The following is an 11,671-nucleotide window of genomic DNA, read 5'->3' on the forward strand; positions in this document are numbered from 1 at the left end:
CTCAACACAGACGCTTAAATCTTATTTTCAGCCTGTGATGCTGTTCAGATAATGAATGATGTAAAATCGTCTGTAGGCTACAAGGAACCATGCAAGAGATTAAATAAATCTTAAATAATATTTATGTTTGATGAAAGTGGTGGTTTAAAGTTAGGGCTGCTTGAGAAGAGTAGGCTACAATAGAAGAGTTAAATTAACTCACATTGCTGTTCTTCTTTGAACTAATGCTCAGGCTACACAGCTGAAATGCGTGTAATGTGTACTTTCAAACAGGTATCCAGTTAAAAACATGAAGTGAGTCTGACTAGTTGTGATTTATTTACAGCCTTATTTCGACTTCAAACAACGTGTTTTCAAACTCATTAGCTACCGCTGGAGCATGTGCATATGAACACTTCCCAGCTTACCTTTCTGTTTGATGTGGTAAGAAGCTTTGAAAAGAAAAGTGAACATTTCTAACAGTCACGTTAAATTTCCCTTTATTATTCTCTAAATATTCGGCAAACACAGCAAAGGTTACCTATTTACCAAACAAACGTGTCTTTAAGCTAACACAGTTATGTTGACTAGACATGAATGCTTTTAAAACTATCAAATAATAAAGTTACCTTTTCTCACAAGTTAAAAAAACTTCAATTGTATCAGAAAAATTATCATCTCATCCTTTTTTCTGTTTGGTTTTCATAACACAGGAAATAAGTGTGTAATGCTCACACAGTTACCCACCTTTGAATAAGGTGGGTAAGATAATCGTGCCACAAAATCCCTGCATGTGCTTTCATTGAGTAACTAAAGTACAACAGCAAGAGCAGATGACACAGTCCTGTGAGTCTAAAGAGATTATAAATGTTGAGGATCTGACAGGTCCGCTCCATAACGAAGATAAACATAAATAAATCCACATCCAGTTTGATTCATTTAACTCTTGTTCTTAGGGGAAGCTGCCAAATGAAAATTAGAAGTGAATTACTACTACTTTAATTAAGACCTGACAGGAAACCGTTCTACACACTAGAAATAAATACAGAACAAGAGCACCACCTAGAGGCTGCTTTCAGCTAATGCAGCTAGTCATGTCCCAACATGTCCTGTGCATGAGGAGGTCCAGACAAAGAACTACATTAACCAAATATATAGATATTTTCACTGCTTAATTCACTTCCTAGTTCAAAATGATAAGAAAAATAGAGAAGCGCTTAAGATAAACAAAAATACAACTGTGGATAAAGGTTAACCGTTGGTACTCAACCTTTTTATTTTACTATATCCCAACAGCAAAGCAAGAGTAGTTCAGGTGAGCCATCAGATTTTAACAAACATTAAGTTAATCTTTTGATAAGTTACACAAAACAACCAGGGATGCCATTGCTTCTATACTTACCTTCCTTCTCAGTCACTGAAGAGATTATTTGCTGGACTCTTACTTGTAATTAATAACTGTTGGTTACTTCAATGCTGCACAGCTTTTTACTTTAATTATAATCTTATCCAGTCTTCAACCACAGCTTTACACAAGTGACTTTATTTGAAAAGCTTGTTTTCCCTCAGATGTCAGATCAACATATCTGCTATAGATTTGGCTAGATGTGTAAAAAGGTGATCCCAGCAGCATTAATTACCTTAATGCTGAGAGGTTAGCAAAAAACTGAATGGCTCTTGATGACAAGCAATTCCATATCACATGAAGAGTGGAAAATATTTAGAAATTCTGTTCAAGTGTATTTTTTTTTAGGCTCACGCTATATGAGAAGCTTCTGCTCACAAACTTCAGAATCACAAAACCAGTGTTGGAAACAAGTTGAATCATTTATTTTGGACTGAATCAATGAATACAAAACATTTTGGGTCGGCTGACAGTGCGAAACCACAGAAATTATTTACAAATGTGTTATCTACAAGGAATGAGATACTTGAAATCCAAAACAGGCAAAAATAGAGGGACACACACAGCTGTGGGGTGAGTAAGTGCTGACATTTACACCGGGCTGTTTGGACCACAGCCAGCCGCTCAGAGCATCAGTCCAATCACTGAAGCTTCATCACACTGATGACATCACTCGTACCGCTGACTGTAAATACAAGTTGAAACTGCACCTCTCACCATGTGGCACCAGAATCCTCAGAGTGATCAATAAAACAACGAGATACCTTCAGATCACCCAAGAAGAGTCCCAGTTGAACACTTTCTCTATTCTCCCTTTTGGTTCAGATATAAAACTACTTAAGAAGCCTCTTCATCGATCTTTGGCGCCAAGTAGTACTTGACATGTCCCATATCAGCAATCTTGTACTCCACCACTGGAGAAAGACAAAGAACAGTTAGGTGAGGGCCAGTCTTTGCAGCACACAGAGATTTGAGTACTAAGAGACGCAGTGACTTGTACTAACCGAGGGGGATATCAGCAGACATGCTGAGGGTGACCGTCTTGGACAGCGGCGTGGCCTTGGTGAAGAAGTTCAGGTAGTTGAGGGCAAAGATCAGCTGGACGGGCTCATTCATCTCAATGGTGACCTAATGACAGAAAGTTGATAATCAACACTTGGAAGTTCATTTCTGTCTTCAAATTGCCTTTTTGGGCAGCTTGTCGTCCAAAACGTTCAAACATGTTCTTTTTGATAATATTTACATTCAACACAAACAACAGGAGCTCCATAAGAGCAGAGCTGGAACAGTCCCTTTAAAAGGTAAATAAATATACATGTAAATAAATCAATAGAGAACATTTAAAGTTGATGTAGCAACGTAGTAGAGTCTGCAAATATCTGGTTAAAAAAAAGAAAACTAGTCATTGCTCTCTTGTGGGAAATCTATGTTATGGCAGACAGGTTATTAAATGTATCCTTCATTACTGCCTTAAAGTGACAATCAACAGCTAGTGGTGATGTTATAGCTCAGATTGTAGATCAACTATTGCTTTGATTCAGACTCAAATAGTCTCACTTACTGCCTCATCCTCTTTGTCTACGTTGCTGGTTTGGGACAGCTTGACGTTTCCTGTGCCCAGCTCTCCTGTGGCAGAGAACTTGACTCCATCCTTGGCGCAGGAGATCATGACGGCGTCGCCAATCTGGGACAGGTCACGGCAGATACGGGCAAATTCCCCAGAGGGCATCTTCACCACACAGCTATACTCCTGCTCCTGAGAGGGGGAGACAGGGGAGGATTAGGAACTCTGTGCGTGTAAATTACTATTTACAAGACAAGGACATGCCACAGATGACTTACTGGAATACCCAGCTGCTCTACATCCAGGTCCATCAACTTCATCTCATAATCTGAGACTTTCTCCTGATCTGTCAGACAAAATAACAAAAAGTTAATTGAGGAAAAAGCAAAAGTGCCACTTCATTCTGTTTAATACAATAACTGAGGAACGTACTGAGTGTCTCAAACACAAGGGCCAGTGTGTCTGCATTGTCTTCTGCTCTGAGAGTGATGATGTCTTCATTTCCTGCACACTTCAGGATTTTTGACATACTGTTGGAAACCAAGACAAAAGGTCATGTTAGACATAGGTTTAAAATCTTTAAAAGCAGGGTTTGCAGGGCAGAAAGAAGAAGACCTACAATTTATTTTAAAAACAAACAACTGCTTTAGTGATAGATGGCAAGTTTTGATCTTGAAAGAAAAAGACAAAATAGCCTTAGTCAACCCGTAAAGCAAAAAAAGAAAAGAGAGCTTGAATGCTTAATTAAGAAGTAGGACTTTAATTTATTCATTTTTATGTCAATTTTATTTCATTAAAAAAAACAATAAAGTTAAGAAAAACAAACAAACATAAAATCTCAAATTTTGAATGAAAAGGAGCAGAGGGAAGATTAATCTTATAATATCTGCCCCTCCAAGTAGGACTTTAATTGTCATCTATTGATAATTAAATTCAATCTTAAGAGTCCAAATTCTGTCAACTTTGGATTGTTTTTTTGTTTTTTTTTTAATATCAACTAAGTTGACAAAACGTCTATGCGCATGCTCCGACATCATAATAGAGTATCAAAACGTCATCCACAGCACCGGCGTAACGTCACAAAGAGCGGCAGTGGGGCAACGGAAGTAGAAATTTCCCGGGTTCAACATTTCCCGCCAACCCTTCCTGTGAAGAATTTGGCGCTAACGTGACGTCACTACGCAATCACAATGTCGCCAGTGCCTCCCAAAATGATGCCGCAGAATAAATTTAAAGTGCAAGGTGGCAATTTTTAAACGGAGAAAGGTTATTATTATTATTATTATTATTATTTTTAAATGAGTTATAAAGTCTTGGAAGGTTTTAACGGAGCGCTGACATTAAAGAGTTAACTTTTGATCGGTGCAGCAGAGACATGCCCGGGCAATTCCGCCAAGATGGCCACTGCAACATAGAGCCTTAAACTTTATCAAACAAAAAGATGCTGAAGTCACCGTTTGATCGTGTTAGTGGTTACAGCTGTAAACAAAACAAACTTAATGTTCTCTTCTATCACGTGTCGTGTTTTGCTCTACCTGCTGAGGTTGACCCCCATGGCCAGGTTTCTGTCGCAGCGGTACGAGTCGAAGCCGTCGTGCCTCAGGGTGAGCTGCACCAGGGAGACGTGAGAGGAGTCCATGCTCTGCAGAGAGATACCAGACGAGCTGACATCCCAACAGGCTTCTGTGATCAGATCCTTCAGAGCCTCCAGCACCTTCTTCAGGATGGATCCCTGCACCAGGCGAGCCTCAAACATGGTTGCTGCGGAGTAGTATTGAAAGTCTGCGTGGATTCAAACAAAAATGACGTCTTAGTCGTCTTTCTGCGTCACTCCGTCACAACTGGAGGCTGCAGCTGAAGTTTTCACACAAAAGTAAGCAGAGTCTCTTCTTCAGAGTTCAGCCTTTGTGTGTTGTTGGCAGAGCAAGAAGCAGCGCGCAGTCACGACTCTCACTGCTGAGGGAAAAGGTTTGAGCTTTAAGCGCGCGTTAACGTCAGCCTTTAAAGACTCGGCGCGTCTGCGTCATTTCCGGATCCTTGTCGTTCATCGCACATGAATTCGCAGCGATTATACAAGTGGTTACCAATGTCGGCCATGTTGGAGAGGACAATTATGAAAGTGTTTGACGCATGAACTAAAGAAAATAAACTAAATCAAAACTGAATTAATGTAAAAGTGTTATCCAAAACACTAAATTATAGTTATTTCGATAACAATCCCTAAAGGAAACTGTTTGGTTTATTTAGTTTTGTGTTGTACAAAGTGTTCAAACAAAAAAAATAATGTTCCCTTTTCCAAAATTGTGGGTTTTGATCTATGTTTTTGATGCATGTTGGCATAGTTAAGAAATTATAACAGAATAATGTATATTCAGACTTATGTTAACTGTTCTTTTGAATGGATCTTCATTGACCAAATGGGACAAACATTGTTTTTCTTTAACCTCTTTTTCATCAAACGCTGTATTGCAGCATCAGTGCGACTCAGAACACTGTGAAAAAATAATGAGTTTGGGAAGTTTTCATGTAAACCTTTCAAATTTACAGTTTGATTCTTCTGCCACACTAACCAAAATACATTAGGTTATGTGTCCCACAAGACAAACATAAAACACACCCTTAAGTATACAATACTGTTAAATAATTAGAGAGAGAGCACACAACAAACTTTGAATTCTTGTTTTGTTTAATTGATCAAATGAGGAGTGCTTAGTTTGATTCACACATTGCCACTCAACCTTGTCTCCAGTTTGACATACACATACAGAGATGTATAAAAAGGATGTTTATTTTACAAACTGCCTTTAACCTGAGCATATACTGATTGAGGCCACTTAAAAACAGGCTCATTTGACTCTTGGTGGAGATAGGATGGATATCATAAGTTTTTGAAAACAAAAGCAAAGACTATTGTAGCAGAAAAGTAATCTGATGTGTAAGGAATGTATCACAAGTTTTGGCAGGAGTTTCATCTACACTTGGACAATTACAAATATGCTTTGGGATTGAGTACAGTGCTCGTAGTCTTTTTACACTGTGCTTAAAGACTATCAGACAAGATGTAGTTGGTTGCCATTGTAATGATGGGGGCTCCTGTTGGGACACCAGGGAAAGGACCACTGGATCCTGCGATGTCAACGTGGGAGTAAGGAAGAGGCGTGCCAGAATCCACACCATGCTGCGTAGAAAATTAAAGGTTAATAGTTGAACTTCTCTCTTATTGAACTCTCCATACTTGTAGATCAATAACAATTCGTTCTGACAATGTGTGAGCACCTTGTCGAGCCCAGAGGCCATGATGAGGAAGGCTGCTGGGGTCTGATGTCCTCGAGGGGTGGCAGAGGAAGGCAGGTTGTTAGACTGCAGGATATCCTCATACTCAGACTTGCCCTTGTGGAAGTCATAGTCCTCTCGTCTGATCATGGACACCTCGAACACGTCACCCAAAACCTCTCCGGCTGCACAAGAGGTCCAAAACCACGGGTTAGTTAGTGACAGTGTTATATTGTTTTGGATCAGTAATTATGTCTAAGTTTTTGTTTCAGTCAAAATATCAAACCCTGCCATTTCACCCGATGTACTTTAATAAGGAGTGGTTAAATCAAAGAGTAAGATTACAGTACGAGATGTTTTCTATATTGTATTTGATTTTTTGTTTAAATTCTGACCACTTTTAAAAAGGTCAAAATCACTGATAGATGGACATGATGTTTAATTATGATAAAATATGTCTCCTGACACACATGTTCTGTATAATGTTTAATGACACGAAACAGAGAAGCTTTCATAAAAAGAAACAAATGATTGAAAATAACTTTTGGTTTTTGCTGATGAAATGTTTCTGAATATATCTGATAATCATTGCATTAACTAGTAAACTCTGGTCTGCCTTTATTAGCTGTTTGGAGCTTATACTGTAGCTGCATCTATCAGTTCTCCTCTGGAAAGCAGTTTGCTCAGTTGTTCAGGAGCTGCTTAAAGAAGTGTTTACAACTCTACTTAATGTAATAAAGGCAAGGAGGTGAAGTGGAAAGACTTGGAAAAACCTGGTGAGTGGACCAGAATCAGAAGAACTTTATTGTTCCCACAGGTATGAAAGAATCAATAAGTAGTTAGTGACTAAACTTCAAAATAAAGTTTGAATAAATAACTATTTACAACGTTATTTAAGAAATTAAAACTTAAAGAAACTCGCAGACATTAATGAACCACAAAGCCCTGTAATTAACAAGATCATTTATTTTAATCCACTGACAGCTCTAATCAGGAATATTTTTCCTCCACTGATCGAAAAAGAAACAATCATGGTCTAAGTTTATTCATTTGCTCACCTTTCTGCCACTGAGCAGCATTGTTGTTGCGATGGGCCGGGCCGTTATCCATGATGATCTACAAAAAGGAAAGTCAAAACTTTAGCTTAGTACAAACAATGATTTCTACTGCAGAGGATTGTTTGATTGTAGTGCATAGATATCAACATCCCTCGGGGAGCTGCAGTATTAATTTATACATTATAAATAAACTCAGCAGTACTCACAGAGTAATTGGGTCCCATGGCTCTGATGGCGTGACCAGTCAGAGTAGCGATGGTAAACAGCTGAGGAGAAGTCTCCTTTATGGCCTGCAGACACAGATTACATGATCAGAAAATGAAGGGACAGAAGTAAAGGATGCACAGCTCAGGACTAAGAAGTACTAGTTGAATATTTTCACCTTCTCCTTCATCTCACAGAGCAGGTCGACCATCACCATACGGCCCTCAGCGTCTGTGTTTCCCACTCTCACTCTGCGACCAGCGCGAGAAACAACGAGCTCATCAGCCACATAGCATTCTGAGAAAACACACATGCACAAAATTAAACAGCTGCTTAATACGGGTGTGTTAACATAGATAACATAGAGAAAGGTGTAAAAAAGAAAAAGAAAAAAAAGACTGACCTGCACCAACGCTGTTCCTCACCATGGCCATGGAGCCGATAACCTTCAGGTGTTTTGGCTTCAGCTTGGCTACAATCTAGAAGAGGGCGAAGTGGAGGACAGAGGAAAAAACAAGAGATGCTCATTATATGACAATGCTTTTTGTTCAACCGTACTGTAAACTTTCATTAAATGCATTCAACTTGAATTATCAGTTAACATTTTATATGTAATTATTCGAATGAAAAGGGGGAGAGGGGGGGGGGGGGGGGGGGGGGTGATGACCCTTGTTCTCCCCTGAAGAGTACTCAAGAAGGGATGGAATCTGGTGCATCTGTAGCAAAGGAGGTGTGGACTTGCAGTGAACGCTCCTCTGAGTCTAACATCACCTGGAAGAAGCCAGCGACAGCAGCAGCTCCGCACTTGTCCCTGTGCATCCCTGCCATGAATCCACCGGCCTTGATGTCTGCTCCGCCTGTGTCATAGGTGATGCCCTAAAAACATTTAAAATGTTGTCAGTCGAATGCTGGCACCAGAATTTCTCTGACTGATACTTCAACAATAAAACCCAACATTCATTGTTTTTAAATCTCAACATTTTAACTGCCTAAAATCAGCCTTTCTAACATAAAAGTAAAGATATCGTATTTACTACACTGCTAAAAAAAAAAGTTCACAGGAACAGTTTGATGCAGTTTTGATCTCAAATCTTCCTTTTTTTTTTTTTCTTTTTTAAAGGTACACTTCTGAGGACATGTTCTTATATCTCTTTAAGAGGGGTTTAGAGGATACTCATGTTTTATTAGTTCAAGGATAGAAGTCTGTGGCGTTGTCCTCCCACCTTTCCAACCAGCATGAGCGTCGTGGTGACGGGACCTGCTCCACAGTACTGAAGCTTGATGACTCTGCCCTGGTGACGAGGCACACCTGCATGAAGAGGAATGTTTTAGAAATATACAAAATGTAAAATCGAATGTATAAACAAGCATCTAACAATCCTAAAAGTCAGTGTCTGAAGACATGTCAATAAGGTATGTTCTCATACAGTTGGCACAGCGGTTGACAGCAGCCAGACAGGGATACTCTCTCTCCAGAACTGCCAGGTCGCTCACCACTTCCACCTAGAGGTAAAAAAAAAAAAAAAACACAGTCTCCTGTTTGTCAACTATTGTATTGGACCTTGACTGAAATTGTCCCTCCACATTTCACTGATTCTATCTGCACTCATGCTATTTTATTTCTCACTACCTGCACAGGGCTGTCCTTGAAGAGCTTCTGGACGTAGTCAGCCACACGTGGAGCAGCCATACGCTCAGGATCTGAGCCACCGATGTCACGACATGCCAGTCTGAAGAGGGGGAACAAGACAGCAGGTGAAGGGGTTGAACACAACATGGAAAAAAAAAAAAATCTGGGTTGTATTTGTGTTTTTATTGATGTGACCCACCTCCCACTCTCCAGAGCATCAGCCAGCTCCATCAGTCTCTTCCCCTCAGCCTCCTGGGCTGCCCACAGCCCCAGAACACACACCTTCTGGTCGGATGGTTTGACTTTCGCTTCCCTCACTTCCAGGGGCTTAAATACATAAAGATACCAACTCAGAAAGTGGACAGTTTACACTTTGTTTATAATGCATCTGAAATGACCGCTCATCTTGTGTCATAACTGATTTAACATTTTTGAAATTTGTGGTAAACAACTGCTACCTGAAAAAAAAGTAGCTTTTTGTGTTCAAGAGACACATTTGTTAAATCAGCCACATGGCGTCAGAAAACAGTTCCCGTGCAATAACACTGAAACTCTCACATCCGTTTTACCCTCAAATTGTTGATTATATCTTTATCGTAGAGCCTGAACAAATAACTGTAGGCCCGTATCATCAGCTGATGTTTGCCAGTGACAGATATATTGGGATGATCGAATTGGATTTTTCCTTGTCTACATGTTTGATGCCCTACACCACAGCACACCCCATATACAGTAGAACACATAATAGATCTGTTAAAAAGGGTAGTAGCAAAGTAGCAGTACACATGACTAGTAAAAAAGAGATAAAGTTAGAGGACCTTTAATGTAAGCCTTGCATATAGAGGTGACTCTTCATACATGTAGAGAGCCTGAAGGGCTCCCAGTGCTTGCCACAATGTTACAGTTCTTGTAGTCTTTGTGTGGAGGACAGACCAGCAGGGGGCGCTGGCATACCGGCTTTCAAGCCCTGAAAAGAAAGGTGGATGAACAAAACAGCAAAAAAACAACAACAAACAAACAAAAAACAGAGATAAACCATCAACTTCAAAGCCAAACGAGGATGGGGGGGGGGGGGAGTCAACTGACCTTTTGATGCCGTTGAGTGCTGCGTCACTGAAGCACCTGACGTCATCGTAGTCACGGTTTACTGGGCCAGTCGAGGCAAACACGAGGCGGTTGCCAGGGAGACAGGGACCTTCAGGACCACCACCTCCTCCCCGAGACCCCTGTCCACCTAGAGGAGGAGGAGGAGGTTAAGAAAATAACCACAAAGGAAACAACATCACTAGAGCTGTTACAGTACAAACACGGTTGCTAACTCCAATGTAAGTAAGCAAAAAAAATTGAAAATATTTTTGTATGCATGTCAAACTGAACATTCATGATAATAAGTATACTCTACTCATGGCACTTCCTGCTAATGTAAACATCTCCCTCAGAGGCTCAGAGGCAAAAGGTCACTAGTCTAGAGATTTGGAGAATCATTACTCCGTCTCATTGCACACCATTTAGTCTTGGTGTTAAAAGACGTCGTTAAATATTCTCTGCTGAGTTGAATGAAGAGCAGAACTTACGGAGCTGTAGTCCTGCAGTGGTACTTTCAGACAATCGAGCTCAGAGGACAGTGAGTCAATGGCTCTCGGTCACCAACACGATGCCATCAAAACTGAGAAGAAAGAAAATAACATGATCTTACACAACAGTCCATGAAGATGCAGAAAAATAACTTCCCCCGACAGAGAGCATTTCTCCTCATACTCACTTCTGGTTCTTGAGGTCAGAGGTCCATCGAGGGGCTGGGACGCTGGACAGAAGAAAAAAAAAAAAACACAAATGAAACAGACCTAATTCCTCTTTTATTAGCACTGTCAGCATTGTCTGACACAGAAAAGTGAAGATAGCTCAGAGTGTACAAGTAGGTCCTTATATCAGTTTTTATAATGCAGGTTAACGATAACAAAGTGGGTCAAAGTGTTCAAACCTGCAAGACCTTTGAGATCTGCTTCCATTTACAGTGTCACATGTTGATTTCCTGTCTCACTGTAGTGATATAAACGTAATACCTGCTGTAGTGTGCACTTAACAGGAAGAAATCACCAAAGCAGACAGTGCATGATGTTACAAATCCCTTAACCAGACAGATTTAAACGCGTGAGATATTTCTGAGATCAAATGACATGAACACACAGAAGAGTCAGAATGAAAGTGTAATCTCTGCAACAAAAAAAAAACAAACAATGGGCCCTTTAAATCGAAACTAAATCTAGATTAAAAAAACATTTTCTGCAACATGAGAGGATCAATTTCATACTTTATGCTGTGGATGATGAATGACCCAATAAAGCATTGGACAAACCATCACTGACTACTAAAATCACTTCATTAAAAGGGAAGAATTACGGTATTCACACAAAGCAGTATGACAAAAGTATCTTATTGAATAAAAACCTCTCTGGATATCACCTAATGCTTGTTTTACCCCCCACGCACCTAGTGCACGCGGGGCTGCAGACAGCTGCACGTTAGAATCTTCTCAAAGGTTGAACAAAAGAAAGTCG

At 40.1% G+C, this 11,671-nt stretch overlaps 2 protein-coding genes across 2 annotated transcripts; both read right to left on the reverse strand.

Annotated features, from left to right (window-relative positions):
* Window positions 1-1,785: 1,785 nt before the first annotated feature.
* pcna (proliferating cell nuclear antigen) lies at window positions 1,786-4,934 on the reverse strand. The gene is made up of 6 exons (XM_020647462.3): window positions 4,484-4,934; window positions 3,381-3,478; window positions 3,227-3,294; window positions 2,946-3,140; window positions 2,389-2,512; window positions 1,786-2,298 (listed from the first exon to the last, which is right to left on the reverse strand). The coding sequence occupies exons 1-6, from the start codon at window positions 4,702-4,704 to the stop codon at window positions 2,222-2,224; spliced, it is 783 nt and encodes a 260-aa protein (XP_020503118.1). The 5' UTR covers window positions 4,705-4,934; the 3' UTR covers window positions 1,786-2,221.
* A 679-nt stretch (window positions 4,935-5,613) lies between these two features.
* zgc:152830 (uncharacterized protein LOC767682 homolog) lies at window positions 5,614-11,003 on the reverse strand. Its single transcript, XM_065949315.1, is given in 17 exon segments — window positions 5,614-6,126; window positions 6,225-6,406; window positions 7,280-7,337; window positions 7,486-7,569; window positions 7,662-7,780; window positions 7,887-7,962; window positions 8,255-8,359; window positions 8,707-8,792; window positions 8,911-8,986; window positions 9,114-9,213; window positions 9,313-9,440; window positions 9,972-10,080; window positions 10,200-10,302; window positions 10,305-10,347; window positions 10,688-10,744; window positions 10,746-10,779; window positions 10,876-11,003. Coding segments are annotated over 17 exon segments (1,611 nt in total). The 5' UTR covers window positions 10,989-11,003; the 3' UTR covers window positions 5,614-5,988.
* Window positions 11,004-11,671: the final 668 nt, after the last annotated feature.

Source organism: Labrus bergylta, chromosome 2 (assembly GCF_963930695.1).
Source record: "Labrus bergylta chromosome 2, fLabBer1.1, whole genome shotgun sequence".
NCBI lineage: Eukaryota > Metazoa > Chordata > Actinopteri > Labriformes > Labridae > Labrus > Labrus bergylta.